Here is a 15,227-nt window from a genome sequence, read left to right on the forward strand (position 1 = left end):
ACCTAAATGTCCACTGACAGATGAATGGATTAAGAAGATGTTGTATATATACACTGTGGAATACTGCTCAGCCATGAAAAAGAACAAAATAATGCCATTTGCAGCAACATGGATGGAACTAGAGACTTTCATACTAAGTGAAGTAAGTCAGAAAGAGAAGGACAAATACCATATGATATCACTTATATCTGGAATCTAATATATGGCACAAATGAACCTTTCCACAGAAAAGAAATCCATAGACTTGGAGAACAGACTTGTGGTTGCCAAGGGGGACAGAGAGGGAGTGCGGTGGACTGGGAGTCTGGGGTTAACAGGTGAAAACTATTGCATTTGGAGTGGATAAGCAATGAGATCTTGCTATATAGCATGGGAATTATATCTAGTCCCTTGTGATGGAACATGATGGAGGATAATGTGATAAAAAGAATATATACATACACACACACACACACATATTACTGGGGTCACTTTGCTGTACAGTGGAAATTGACAGAATGCGGTAAATCAACTATAATGGAAAAAATAAAAATTGTAAAATAAAAAATAAATAAAGAATGTAGTCACGTGTATGGTAAATTTCGCAAAGATTTCTGTGGAAACTCATGATGCTTTCTGGATGCTTAAAAATTAATGCTTCAGTTAACCAGAGTAATTTTTTTCCCCCTAAAACTATTCTTTGTCCAATAATGACATGTACCTAGAAACTAATGCTTTCTCCAAAAGTCTCAAATTAGCAACACTTGGATGAAATCTAGCTGTGCTTGTGTATTGTCTACAGACCAAAAAAAATTTTTTTTTAATTTTTAGTTTAATTGACAATCAATATACAAAAATATTCTAAATAAATAATGGCTCTGCTTATCCTAAAAGTGGAAGGTTTGGCAACAATGGGGCACATATATTACATGACAAATTGAGTGGAGCTGAGTATTGCCAGGTTTGCTCTTTCTGTAACACTGCATTATAGTCCCAGCGATATCTTTCTTTCCTTAAACTGGAACGAACCTACTTCAGGCGCTTATGTTACCTGCCTGGTTACTATAGCCATTTGGCTTTGTGACTTCTGAAAAGGAGGTGTCATGTCAATACCAATCTACTTCACATAAATTATTTCTAACCATTACAATTTTATAAATTGGACTAAATATGAATATTATTTTACATATGCAGAAATTACTGAGAGAAGTTAAGAAAGTAAATGCTGGAGTTCCCGTTGTGGTGCAGTGGTTAACGAATCTGACTAGGAACCATGAGGTTGTGGGTTCGGTCCCTGCCCTTGCTCAGTGGGTTAACGATCCGGCGTTTTTGCCATGAGTTGTGGTGTCAGACGCGGCTCGGACCCTGCGTTGCTGTGGCTCTGGCTTAGGCCGGTGGCTACAGCTCCGATTAGACCCCTAGCCTGGGAACCTCCATATGCCACGGGAGCGGCCCAAAAAATAGCAAAAAGACAAAAAAAAAAAAAAAAAAAAGAAAGAAAGTAAATGCTCATGAAAGTTACTGCTAATTAGTAGGAGAGCTGAGTTTCCCATTATATCACATAGACTGGCATATGGCTAACCATATTTTTAGTATTGTTAAATGATAAGCAATGAATATGAAGAATGTGGTTTTCATACATTAATGACATTTTAATTAACATATCCAAATGCCATTTTAGATATTTATTTTAAACGCTTTAGACTAGAAAAATACAATGAGGTACTTCCAGGGAAAAAATGAAGAAACTTATCTTGAACCATACAACTAGTACATGGCAGAGGTGAACTACACAAACATGAAATAATCACTGCACATCATAAAATCCTGTTATCATGTTCTAAATCAACCTCAGTAGAAGCACTCCTTGGAATACGGGGTACAAAAATTGGTTGGAAAGACAATTCTAATTGTCATGACTTCTTAGAATTCAAATTCTGTTTAGGTATTTGAAACCACAGAATTACCATATTATTGAGGAACAAGGTTTAAATAGTGCCTCAGACCCATCTGAGACCTGCCACTGATAGGTCTGATAACCCATCTCAGACCTGCCACTGCCTGGACTACTTGTCTTCCTTTTAGGAAACAAGGTAATAGTTTTATTTATCTTTTTGTTATCCTACATGCCTGTAATACCATAAAAACCAATAACTTTAAAAGCTACTTTTAAAGAAACTAATGTCAGTGTACCTTATGATTCTTTGAGAAATTGTGTGATAACTAACATAGCCAACTGATTTATCTCCTTTTAAATGTTTCTGAATATAATTAATATATAGACAAAGGAAACTATGTCCATATCTTCTCTATCTTACGATGAAGTTCCATAGTCTGATTTTAAGGATGAGCTCATCATAATGAGGTTTTTTGGAAACCCAGGGCACTGCATATTTGAGGTGTGACCTATATCACTTTCTTCATCTGTTAATTAGACACTTTTACCTAACATAATGGTCCTGGAGAGAAAGTCTTTACAAACTAGCATGATGTCTGGCAATAGCAGTTGCTTAGTAACCATAACTATTTCTAGTTCTCATTTATCAATGTGCTAAAAGCATTTCCTTAACTCTTTGTCCATGTTCCAATGTCTTACATCCATGGAAAATAAAATGTCTACAGTAAAAATGAGGTAAATAGCTATATATATATATATATATTATACTTCTTTCAAAATTTAAAAGGCAGTCATATATTTATAATCTCATTTTAAAACATTGTCCTTAGGAAATATTTCTAAAGCAGGTGTTATATGTACCATTCCGTAAGACTGAACAAATATAGCTGAGATTCTTTAGTTGGCTTGAGAAATTAATAGCAAAATTAAGCAATGCAAATCTGAAGACAGAATAATTCTCATGTATACACATTCTCTAGAGGCTCATAGGTAAAAATCCCCAGCAAGTTTAACAATGGATGAGTCAAATAAAATATTTCCCTTTAAAGTAATTCATTTCATATTTACAGTTCTAAGAGAGTAAAACACTGTTTTATACCAGAAAGGTATTAGAAGACTTTATTTTTTCAATTCTCTGTTTATCTTCTGAAAACAGTTGAATAGACATGTATGTGGTCAGAAAACTTTGTGGACTTACACAGAGTCACAGTATTAGAGATTGAAGTGGAAGGGATCTTGGAAATCAAATCTCATTAGTTAAATCTCTCTTTTGTTAGATATTCAAAATGATATTCGGTGATGTCCATTGACTTGCTCAAGATTGAACAGTCTATCTGAAGCTGAGCCAGGATCCATTAGCAGGTGTCCTTCTCTCCAACACAGTATTATTTCCACCTGCTAATTCGTTCCTTCATGAGGGAGTCAGACTCCATCTTTTGGCTCACCTGAAATCTGATTTTAAAATGATTTTCTCTTGTATTTTTGCATTTGTGATAGTGATTCTTCATAAGATTAAAGAAGAATTATAAATAATATAGCCTTATTAGCATAAGCATAAGTTAATTTTCACCACCAGTATTTTCATGTCTAGACTAGTACTTGATATGGTAGTAAATATTCACTGAATAAATGAGTAAATTAACAAATAAATTAGCTATTTATACATAGAGTCAATTATACTATTAATTTGCTATGTCCCAAAGGAACTTCCACAATTTAGAAACCAAGATTTTACATTATGTTGTATTAATTTCTCCTTATGAAGAACTTGTCATGGTCACACACAGGTGTTTCTCAATGAATGTGCTTTTATCAATCTCCGTTTCCCTTTCTCAATTACCTTTTACAAAACAAATGAATACATAGTTAATGAGGAACAAGGTGATTTTTAAGGAGATTAAAATTATTACTGATTAGCTCTATATCTATTCCACAGGATTAAGTAAACATGAAGTTCTTCATCTTTACCTGCCTTTTGGCCGTTGCTTTTGCAAAGCATGTAAGTATAATAAGATATTTATGAGTATCTATTATTATCTAAATATGTGAAGAATGAATCTTTTGTGCAGATAATGGCAGTGGTAGGCAGCAGAGAATGGAGACAAAGTGTGTCACCTTTGAAACTTATAATCAAAGATGGCATTGGCCTTGCCCTATACAAGCTACCAAGGTGGATAAAATAATTCTTATAAGGTGTTCTCCTTGTAGGGTTGGAAGTTTGAATTTACTGGGGTACTATTTTCACTCCAAGAACACCCTCCTGAAAGTAAGACATGTATTAAACCACAAAAAGAAAGATATCTTTTAAAGCTCAAGAGAGCCACAGGTAAAATGTAGATTCCCAAACTATCCCAAACCATCTCTCAAGCACACTTCATCATTCTTGACTACAGCAGCTTGGCAACCATGGCACTTAGACAGGAAACAAGGATGCATTGAAAAGTGGTAACTTTGACAATGATTTACCAAATAACCTAAAGCAAAGTAATCCGTTAACTTCTCAAAGTATCATATTTCTCTAGTGAGAATGTAATGATAACATTTCCATCACATAATGGTAAGGAAGGACTAGATGCTTTAGGTGAAGAGCTTTGATGACACAAGCACATAATCTCTTAACATTTTCAGTAGTAACTCAGTTTCTCCCTTAACTGCAGCCTGTGCTGCCAGTCCCACCCCCATATCCGGTACCTCAGTCCCTACAAGGGCACCTGTCATCAGGGTGACCAGAATTCTTTGCCTCCTATGCATTTCCATATCTCATACATCAATCTTGAAAAGGTTTGTTATTTCTTCAACGGAGAGTTAACCGAAGAGCATGCTACAGTAAGAATTTCAGTGAGGCAAAGAGAATAAAGCAATAATAATGCTTCAGTGATCCATCTTACACCATTTCATTGATTCTTCTCTTGTAATCTCCCAGTCTTAACCACACTTCTCCCTTTCTCTCTAAATCAGTAATTGTCCTCAATCTTTAAGATTAATTAAATCTAGCAATTCATGTAACACTGAATAAAATAAAATAGCAGGGTATTATAAAATTTTAAGATTCTGTAGCATATGTGCATGTCCTTCTTATTATATTTTAAACTGTGACAGGATTAATACTTAAAAACTAGGAACCTAACCACTGCCTAAAAGTAAGAAATATATTAAGCCATAAAAATGATTTATTTGAATCACAGAATGATTTGTTTATTAATATTATAGGGTATAATATTACAATCACAATGGAAAACTTTAACTAAACCCTACGTGTTCCCAGAAAAAAAAAAATTCTAAAAGTCCCTTGCCATCAAAACAAAAACAGCAACAAAACAAAACAAACAAAAACTATGAGGACAGCTTAGCATTTTAAATCTACCATAAAAATGAAACGTATTTTTTTTTTTAATAGGAGATGGAGCATGTCTCCTCCAGTGAGGTAAGATACTTTAGTGTAAACATCAAATCCTTTCACCTAGTTAAAACATAATATGCCCTGATTATTGCCTTTAAAATAGGTTTTTTCACCAGTAATTCTAGAGATAGAGTCAGAGAAAATTGAAAAAGAAGCCATAAAAAAGCCTATATGTGAAGGAGTAAAGTAAAAATCTACACATTCAAATCACCAAGATTAGACCAGTGCATTTTTTTTAAAGTTTTCTTAGTATTAATTGATTGATAGTTGTTCATAAGTCGTGAAGAACATTTTGTGAATAGAGTGACAGGAATCCATTCTGTGTTTCTGCAATAGGGACTCAAGTTTTTCTGGAACAGTATTAAACACTACTTTCCAAATGACTTTCTGGCCATAATAAGTCCATAACAGATGCCCACAGACAATGTTTATGTAACCTAAGAATTTTCTTGTTTTTCTGCAAAGCATTTAATTTCTTTCAAAAAGACAAATGGAAAAATAAAAAAAGTAAAGAAATTTGGAAATTGTACAGAAGAGATAGGAAATCTTTTCTTTCTTCTCTGTGGATGATTTTGAGAAAGCTTTTGATTCCGTTATTCAGAACCCAAAGCATAATCTGAAATGCATTAGTTATCTGAAATATATAAGTATGTAGACAGAGTGAAACTTTGACTGACTTTGCCATATAGTTCAGGTAAAGACTAATATGTGAATCCACACAACAGATAATGGTTGTAGATTGAAACTTTATTAATCTAGTATGAATACAATTTAGGTAAATAAATAATGGTGTCTTTCTTTTTCTAAGGAATCTATCAACATCTCCCAGGAAGTAAGTCCTAGATTCTTAAATTAAGTATATTTTAACTTTCTTTAATCAAAATCATAAAATAAATTTATTTATTTATTTTGTAGAAATATAAGCAGGAAAAAAATGTGATCAATCATCCCAGCAAGGTAAGGTTTAATTACTTTAGATGATTAATCTGATTAAGACACATTTTTCTATCAAACATGAGTCACTGTCTCACTCACCCCCAAAGAGTATTATTTTTAACTATGATTGTGAAGATGGCAATGTTTTCATTGTTTTGCCAAAATGCTATGGACTAACATGAAAGGAATTATAGAAAAGATTTTTGAGACATAATATTGATGCAGAAAATCTTTGAATTTCTTGTTAATTAGTCATCACCTTTACTTTTCTTTCCTAAGTTCTGTACTCATATTTTATTCACAAAATTATATTTCCTTTGCTATGACTTTGTTCTCAAGAACATTATATTGCATTTCAGTAAATGCTATATACCCTTGGTTTTGTTTTTTTTTAGGAGGACATTTGCGCTACTTCCTGTGAGGTATATGTTAATTTCATATCTGTACTACTATGTAAAGTAAATATTATGGTATTTTGAACCAAATTTAAATTATTTCCTGGATTTGGAAAATGTATTTCAAGTCAATCAAATATGAAAACCAAGATTTTCATTAAATGAGAACAAAATTATATCCTCTTCTCTTAATTCTATGAATAATTCAAATGAAGAAAATATATCTTTGCATGAATCAACTACTACACTTGACTCTCAGATTCTATGAGGAATGAAGAAGTTGTCTTTCAGTCGTTTTTATTCTTTTTTTTAAATTTTTTTAAAATTTTTTGTCTTTTTGCCTTTTCGAGGGCTGCTCCTGAAGCATATGGAGGTTCCCAGGCCAGGGGTTGAACCGGAGCTGCAGCCACCAGCCTACGCCAGAGCCACAGCAACAGATCTGAGCCGAGTTGGCAACCTACACCATAGCTACGGCAATGCCAGATCCTTAACCCACTGAGCAAGGCCAGGGATCGAACCTGCAACCTCATGGTTCCTAGTCAGATTCGATAACCACTGCGCCAAGAGGGGAATTCCTAGTCATTTTTATTCTTAAAGCCTCAAACTTATTTTCTTCTTTTATAAAATTATTTTTCTCTTGCAATATTTTCTTAGAATTGACTTCCTGGAACTAAAACCAATTTGTTATCATGAAAACAATATGGATTTACTTCTAAAAGCATGTTTGTTGGCCTAGTGAAGTATGTTTCCTAATACACTGTAAAATAAATCATGACTATAAAATGAAAAAAAAAGTTTATGCATATATTGTCTAAATTTATCTTGTGTATTATTCATTTGTTCACTTGTTAAGCATTTATTTAATAAGAACTATGTCCCCCAAACTGTCTTAGTCTCTAGGAACACAACAGTCAATATGATGGTCTCTGGGGATGCAAGAGTAAATACAGTAAATGACAATAAATCCCACTGGTTGTATGTTTATCACCAAATAGGGAATTCTAATGCAATACATACAAAACTCATATAATGAAAATAAATCTACTCTACTGCTTCTCTTTATGGGAGAGGGATTGTTCCCTTTATACTCAGGAGAAAATATTGTGAGCAATGCTATGGAGATATTACATCTAATTCTTTTTCTTCTCTCTTCAAAAGGAAGCCGTAAGGAACATAAAAGAAGTGGTAAGGAATTTTCATTTATTTAACAATTTTTGATTCATATTGCAAATACATAATATTATAATACTAATAATGATATATGGAAACATCTGTAAATTTCCTTTTTTAATAAATTGAAAAGAAATTTGTGTCACTTAAAAATGATAATTTTCCCTGCCCACTGCAGTAAAAGCCACCTAAAGTGGTCCATATTCTCATGAGACATTCCCACTTAATTACATGATCATTTTTGTCTCTTCCATTTATTTCCCAAAGATGATTAATAATAAACAGCCAAGAAACCTAATGAATTGCATTGCTTTTATTTCAATCCTTTTAACTTTCATACTAATGATCATGTACGTAATATGAGGCCTATCCCAAATAACCACCAACCATCAAAGAATATTGCTGGCATTTCTTCTGGTTACCAGATTTCAATTATATATGTTATTATTTTTTAAGGGATATGCCAGCAGCTCATCTAGTGAGGTAAGAAACGTTCTCTTTTAACATCAAATAGCAAGTTCATCAAAGAATAGATTTTCAGAAAAGTCATGTGCATTAGTTTGCCGCTAATATAAGCAATGAAGAAATCATATATCCCAACATACTGTCATTTGGGGGAGATTGAAAGTGACTATCTACACTGTGGTGTCCATTGATACTCTTTTGACAGAGATGGCAGGAATCTGACTCCAAAGGAAAGTACTGTCTAAATTACTTTACTGTCCAGGAGTTTCCGTCGTGGCGCAGTGGTTAATGAATCCGACTAGGGACCATGAGGTTGAGGGTTCGATCCATGGCCTTGCTCAGTGGGTTAAGGATCTGGCGTTGCTGTGAACTGTGGTGTAGGTCGCAGACGCGGCTTGGATCCCGCGTTGCTGTGGCTCTGACGTGGGCTGGCAGCTACAGCTCCGATTGGACCCCTAGCCTGGGAACCTCCATATGCCACGGGAGCGGCCCAAGAAATGGCAAAAAGACCAAAAAAAAAAAAAAAAAAAAAATTACTTTACTGTCTAAAGCAAATGCCAAATCAAGCCTACCGTTTGCCTTCAAACCTCTCAATATGGCTTAGGGTAGGGCTTCTCAAAGTGTTATCCAGCATCCAGCAGTGTCAGCATCACCTGTGCAATCTGATACACTTTAAAATTTGAGAACCTCTTGTTTAAGAGGGGGTGAAGGAGGGGATGGACTACAACATACAGGCCACTGTACAAGAAAGACAGGCTGTGGTAGAAATATCCAAGTAATAAGCACAGTGGGCAAAGGTTTCTGGGAAAGGAAGCAGCACAGCCATGGCCCAGAGCCTTGTGTCTACAGGCACAGCCTGGGGGCTTCCTACTCAGTGTCTGGGAAGCTGCTTTACTCTTTCTCTAAGTTATAGGTTCTGTCTCAAACAGAGAGCCAGTGGTGTCTTACAAATAACAGTTGCTTCCTCTAGAAAGGATGGGCAAGGTTTAGTTTGTCATGCATCTCACCAGGCCTTCTTTGTCATTGTTCTGTCACCTGCCTGCACTCCATAGGCATTTGCTATTAAATGAATGATGCAGACCTGATGAAAATTTTGAAAGGAAACAGACTGTCCGTTACATGATAATTACTTTGACACAGGGTGCAGGCTCTGAATATTGAATTTATTGAATTCCTAATAAATAATTTCTCAGTCGTAGAGGCTTGGGCCCTAAGTAAATGTAACCCATTTCCCTTTCTACTCTAGTAAAACTCTAAGGCTAAATCATGCAAATTAATTCTCCTTTTCTGCCCTTAAGGAATCTGTGGACATTCCCGCAGAGGTAAGTACTTTTCATTCAAGAAAAATGAAGTTAATATCACCTAGCACTATTTCCTTTTTGGGCATTTTTATAGCAAGTGCTTTTGTTTTCTTAACAGAATGTTAAGGTCACTGTAGAAGATAAGCACTACCTAAAACAACTGGTAAATTCTTCATACAAATTATAATTTCAATAAACCATCATATTGTCGCTGTTTCTCTTCCCAATTGTTCACATAACTCATTCCATCCAGTGAGATATTTACCCCTGATTCACAGTAAGTAGTATATTTTTGTGACTTTAATTTCCAGCTATTCTTTTGTCAAACTTGTGGATTTATAGTTTAAGAACAATGAGTACTGATCAATTATCCAACTAATTTTGAAGTCACAAACCTCAGAAAATTTGTTTCAAGTTTAAGTGATATGAGGTAGAAACCAGCATAGGCATCACATTTTTTGTCCACTCAATTTGTTTTTGACAATAGTGCCGTAGACAAATATCTCAAGAATAAAGTTTTCCAAGCCACTCGTAGGAGGTCATGTAACCCACTCCTGTGGACCAGAAAAGTCTGCTGTGTGCACAAAGACAGAGCGCCTGCTTTGGAGTCGGCATCTTATATTCCAACCATAACTTCACACCAACCTACAGTTTCCTCAACTAAAAGTAAAGATAGTTCTTTATATTCACCCTGAGGAATTACATTAGATGATATGTATGTACATCATATTTTAAAATGCTTTGAAAACAGTAGTTAGGTGCACCTAAAAGAAAATAACAATTATTGTTATCATATCTCTACACAGAGCAGACATTCCTTCTACAGGCTTTAGAACAGAAGTAGCCTTTCTTTGAATCATTAAAAATGGGACTCCCCAGATTAAATTTCTCTATTTAGGAAATTCTGATGACTAGAAAAGCCATTCTTAACTTTGTCAAAATGCTGCCAGTAGCATGCTTCCTTTGTACCACTCTTACTTAACTATGAATTCATCCAATGCTCATTTCCAGGCAATTCTGAAAACCAACTGACATTCTAAACATCCGCTTATTTTTAAATCTTTATGAAATGAAAATTCCCCTGAGTGAAGAAGCCATTGTGATTTATATTTAATCTTTTTAAAAAAAAAAAAGAGTCTTCAGTCAGATCAAAGACTCTGGAATTTACTAGACTATTTATTGAGCCTGATAGATAGATGATAGATAGATAGATAATAGATCTATCTCCCTATATATAGCACTATGAAAGCTGCTATGTATTTTAATGATATAACCCTAAATGGTAAATAATGCTCAAGGAAATTAAGCAATATAACCAGGGTCATGAATTCCAATACCCAGGATCAAGGGTTTAAAGTTCAGTTTTGTCTCTGAAACCAGACTTCATATATACCTGGAAAAAAAATGATAGGCACTTAACCTTCTAATTCAAAAAATGTTTCTTTCCTTTCTTATACATACTTTTGTTTTTCGTCACATAGATATTGTTCTGAAGGCCTTAATAATCAGATAGTTTCTTTAATTTTGCAATATATTATAAATGTAAAAATAGTTACAGTAAATATGTGACTCTTCCCCTTAGGTAAACTTGCCACCATTTATATATTACCTAATTAAATAAAGTTTAAGTAACTTGTTTCTACCAAAATCTGCTTTTGACCCATAGAGAAGATTCAATACCAGAGTAAATATTGCTAATCTTCTTTCTCTCTAGGAGAAAATCAGTCAGTTTTATCAGAAGTTCCCCCAATATCTCCAGGCTCTTTATCAAGCTCAGATTGTTATGAACCCATGGGATCAGACGAAGACAAGTGCCTACCCCTTCATTCCCACTGTGGTGAGTGCTGTTTTTTTATCTGCTGTCTTTTGTTTTTCTTTTTTGGTTTTAGTGAGGGATGAAGTCAGGATAAAGATATGCAAAAAAACCAGAGATGAAATGCCCTGACGTGTTTTAACTGAGAACATAGAACAACTGCAAATAAAATCATGTAGTTCAGAAATTAAGTCATAGACAATATAGTCAAAATATAGTGACAAATAACAATAGTAACCGTCATGATGAATAATTTAATATAAATTGAAGGTATCTGTCCTAAGTTTTTGGCTCCTCCAACAATTCTCTAATGCAGAAAGGGATGGTAACCACTATTTTCATGTCGTAAAACGTTCGTGTTTTAAGAAAATAAAAGGAAGTGAAGTAATTTGCTCAAGTTCCAAGTACCCTCTACCATTTTGTTTCATAAAACAGTCTGTCTCAAGGAGCCTTTTCTCATATGAGGAATAAATAACAGAAGTTCTCTTGGCCCTTCTTTTTTTTCAGATACAGAGCGGAGAAGAGCTCTCCACCAGTGAGGTAAGGCCTTTTACTACAAAGGTAATACCTGGGTAACTAGCAAGATATTACACGCTAATTATACACTCTACTAGATAGTCTTTGATCTAGTTTTTTTAAGCAATAAATCTATATTTACATAATATTGGAAAACTGGAACTTCAGACCTCTAAGAAATATCTGGGGAAGGCAGAACAAAAATATGTACATCCAAGGATACAAAGATTAGATTTGTGCTAGTTGACTTTACCAAAAATGTTAATACTATCTTAAGGTCACCATTAATAGTGCTAAGTACACCCAGGAGGCATGGTGTACATCTTAAATATTATAAATAAGGTGGGAGGAATCCATTGGATCTTTCTGAAAAAAGAACTCTAGTTTATCCAGATCCATAGGGTGCTGTTATCCAAACATCTTCCTGCACGTCAGATGTGATTAAACACAGCACCACATCGCACAAAACATAATCTAGTTTTATCCTTACTTATTTCATCTCTGATAAGGAATTAAAAAGCCCAGGAAAGAGAAATAACATTTTTAGAAATAAGACTAAAATGTATCATTTCAATTTTTTTTTTCAGGAACCTGTCAGCTCCTCTCAGGAAGTAAGTCAAACCAGTTACATTAAATATAGTTAAGAAATTACTTTTTATTTTATTATGTTTAAAAAATAAATATTATTTATTTTGTATAAACATAAGTAGGAAAGGACATGGTTATATGCACCAATTGGATAAAATTTATTTATATATTTACTGGTGCATTGATGAGATATATCACTCATCACTCAAAAAATATATTTAGCAAGTATGACATCCCTTACATGATCCTAGATCACTGGGATGCAACAGCAATTTTAAAAATCAATAAAAATAAATTTATTTTTCATTATAAAAGAGGGTTTTTTTCCTACATATGTTCAAGTAGAAATTAGGTATAACCTATACAATGAGAATAAAACGTCTAATTCTTCTTTTTTGTTTTAAGGAAAATACAAAGACTGTTGATATGGTAAGGTATTATTTCTATATGAAGCTATATTTAATTCATATTTTTAAAAACTAATATTAAAATATTGAGTTATGCCTATCTGAAATGTTCTGCTTTTAATAAAAGAGTTAGATTGCTAAGTTACTTAAAAAATAGTTTTTCCACCTCTTATCTTTGTTTCTCTCAATTATCTTAAATTCTTTCAATTAAGTGCTTCTATGTATGTAAGACCTTTCCACATTTCATATGGTTTATATTGCTTCTTTTTTTTTATTATCCAATTTTTACTATTTTTTAAACTGGAAGTTTTACTTCAATTCTTCCTTTTTACCTGCCATATTAATATCCTTATTATAATATGAGGAAGATCTTTAATTTCACAGATAGTAAGAATATACTGATAAGGATTCAATTACTCTGGTCCCCAAATTTTGATTATTTTTTTTATTTTTCAAGAATTCTTCCAGTAGCTCATCTAGTGAGGAAAATGATACTTTTAAAATAAACCAACCAACCAGTTTATTGAGAAATATTGCACTTTTCTGCTGCTAATAATTTTAGATAAATCAGGTATTGCTAATTTTTCTAACAGAGCCATATCAAAATAGCCAATGGAAATAAAGAAAAACTCTTGTATGAAATATACACAGACTCAAAGTCATTTTAAAGGTCTGAAATGAATTATATCCATAGCCCAGAGTAGCTGTTCTATCCCATGATTTTGATAATGTTCAGCTGGACTCTGGTTCCTTGGTAATAGCCATTTTAAAAATAAGCCAATGCCAAATCAGGACGCTGCCAACTGTCTTCACCAGAGCTCTATCCTAGGTCTCTCTTGTTCAGGGAGTTGAATACTGGATTGCGTTATGAGTTTTACAAATCACAGGTACAAGAACATTTGCTGTGGTTAAAGAGCCCAGTGAGTAAGCACAATGGGAAAATGTCCTAGGAGAGGATGAAGGATCGGTGTCTTGTGGCCTGAGGCACAGCCCAATATCTTCTTCCTCAAGGGTCTTAGGAAGCATGGTTTACCCTTTCTCTTGAACTGGGGGTCCATGGTTACTAAAGGAAACGACAGTCTTTCCAGAAAGGGCATGCAGGCGCTGCCACATACATTCCTCAACATACTGTTAGTTTTCCTTTGTCTCTCTCTTTCTATCACCCATTGCATCTACACATGCTCCACAAGAACTGGACATTTATATGAACAACATAGGTAAATGGAAAACTCAAAACACATTTTCAGTCAAGTATCACATTGACAGAGAATGCTCTTAGAATGAATGGTTAAACTAATTAAATCCATAATAAATTCCTGTAAAGCAGTCCTTTGTTTCTTGGTAACAGTAGCTTGGCCCTGAATTATTAAAATAATTAACTCTAGTTCTTTGCTATAATGACACAGACAAAATTAGTGGTGGGGTATCCAAGTAAAGCTTATTCTCATTTTCTTTTCCTAAGGAATCAATGGAAGAATTCACTAAGGTAAGTAATTTCCATTGAGATGGAATTAATTAAATATCAGCCCATAATATTTTTGTATTTATCACAGTTTATTTTGTTATTGACAGAAAACTGAGTTGACTGAAGAAGAAAAGAATCGCATAAAATTTCTGGTAAATTTTCTACATGAACATTGATAACAACCAGATGCAGCTTGGACACTGCTGAATCACAATCCTCCCAACAACAACAACAAAAAAAAACCCACATTTAAAATAAATTCTAATTTCTATAAAAATCTCCCCTATACTTTGTCAAAACTATTACAAAAACATTCTCTCCTTGTAACAATTGCATCATTGCTGTGTATCCACCCAACCATTATTCCCACGTTATTCTAAAAACCCACTGATTTTTCATTTTGTGAAAACAGGAGATTGTCCTGAAGGCAGATACACACCTTTTTTTCTTTTTTCCACTTAAGTATTTTGGCATTGGGATCTGAAATAACTGAAGACTATTCTTAAATCCACAGTTCATTTTACGAATATACACATAGAGTAAATTTTATATGAATAAACTTTCCCTCACACAGGTCTGTTTGGTATCGTTTAATCCAAATAAAGCTTAAGTTTATTTGGTTATGGACAAGTGTGCTCTGACACATGGGATAACAGGATAATTATTTATATTTTTTTTCTAGAACAAAATCAAACAATATTATCAGAAATTCACCTGGCCCCAGTACATCAAGACTGTTCATCAAAAGCAGAAAGCCATGAAGCCATGGAATCACATTAAGACAAACAGTTACCAAATTATCCCCAATTTGGTGAGTTCTCCCTTTTATTTTTTATTTAAAGAGAGAGTTATCTTCTGTAGTCAAAATAAGTTAAGGAAATGAAACAGGGAAATA

The 15,227-nt window shown here is 33.9% G+C and overlaps 1 protein-coding gene across 3 annotated transcripts in view; it reads left to right on the forward strand.

Annotated features, from left to right (window-relative positions):
• The window catches only part of CSN1S2 (alpha(s2)-casein), a 41,263-nt gene that overhangs the window by 22,908 nt on the left and 3,128 nt on the right, over positions 1–15,227 (forward strand). Inside the window, exons 5-21 of one of the 3 annotated variants that reach the window (XM_021100497.1) lie at positions 1,925–2,072; positions 3,813–3,875; positions 5,274–5,300; positions 6,085–6,108; positions 6,192–6,233; positions 6,608–6,634; positions 7,766–7,792; positions 8,234–8,260; positions 9,541–9,564; positions 9,662–9,706; positions 11,258–11,380; positions 11,864–11,896; positions 12,460–12,483; positions 12,866–12,889; positions 14,330–14,353; positions 14,440–14,484; positions 15,015–15,143. In XM_021100497.1, the coding sequence (XP_020956156.1) occupies positions 3,825–3,875; positions 5,274–5,300; positions 6,085–6,108; positions 6,192–6,233; positions 6,608–6,634; positions 7,766–7,792; positions 8,234–8,260; positions 9,541–9,564; positions 9,662–9,706; positions 11,258–11,380; positions 11,864–11,896; positions 12,460–12,483; positions 12,866–12,889; positions 14,330–14,353; positions 14,440–14,484; positions 15,015–15,143 (696 nt within the window). In that variant the 5' untranslated portion in view covers positions 1,925–2,072; positions 3,813–3,824. 3 annotated transcript variants of the gene reach the window in all.

Source organism: Sus scrofa, chromosome 8 (assembly GCF_000003025.6).
Source record: "Sus scrofa isolate TJ Tabasco breed Duroc chromosome 8, Sscrofa11.1, whole genome shotgun sequence".
NCBI classification, from domain to species: domain Eukaryota; kingdom Metazoa; phylum Chordata; class Mammalia; order Artiodactyla; family Suidae; genus Sus; species Sus scrofa.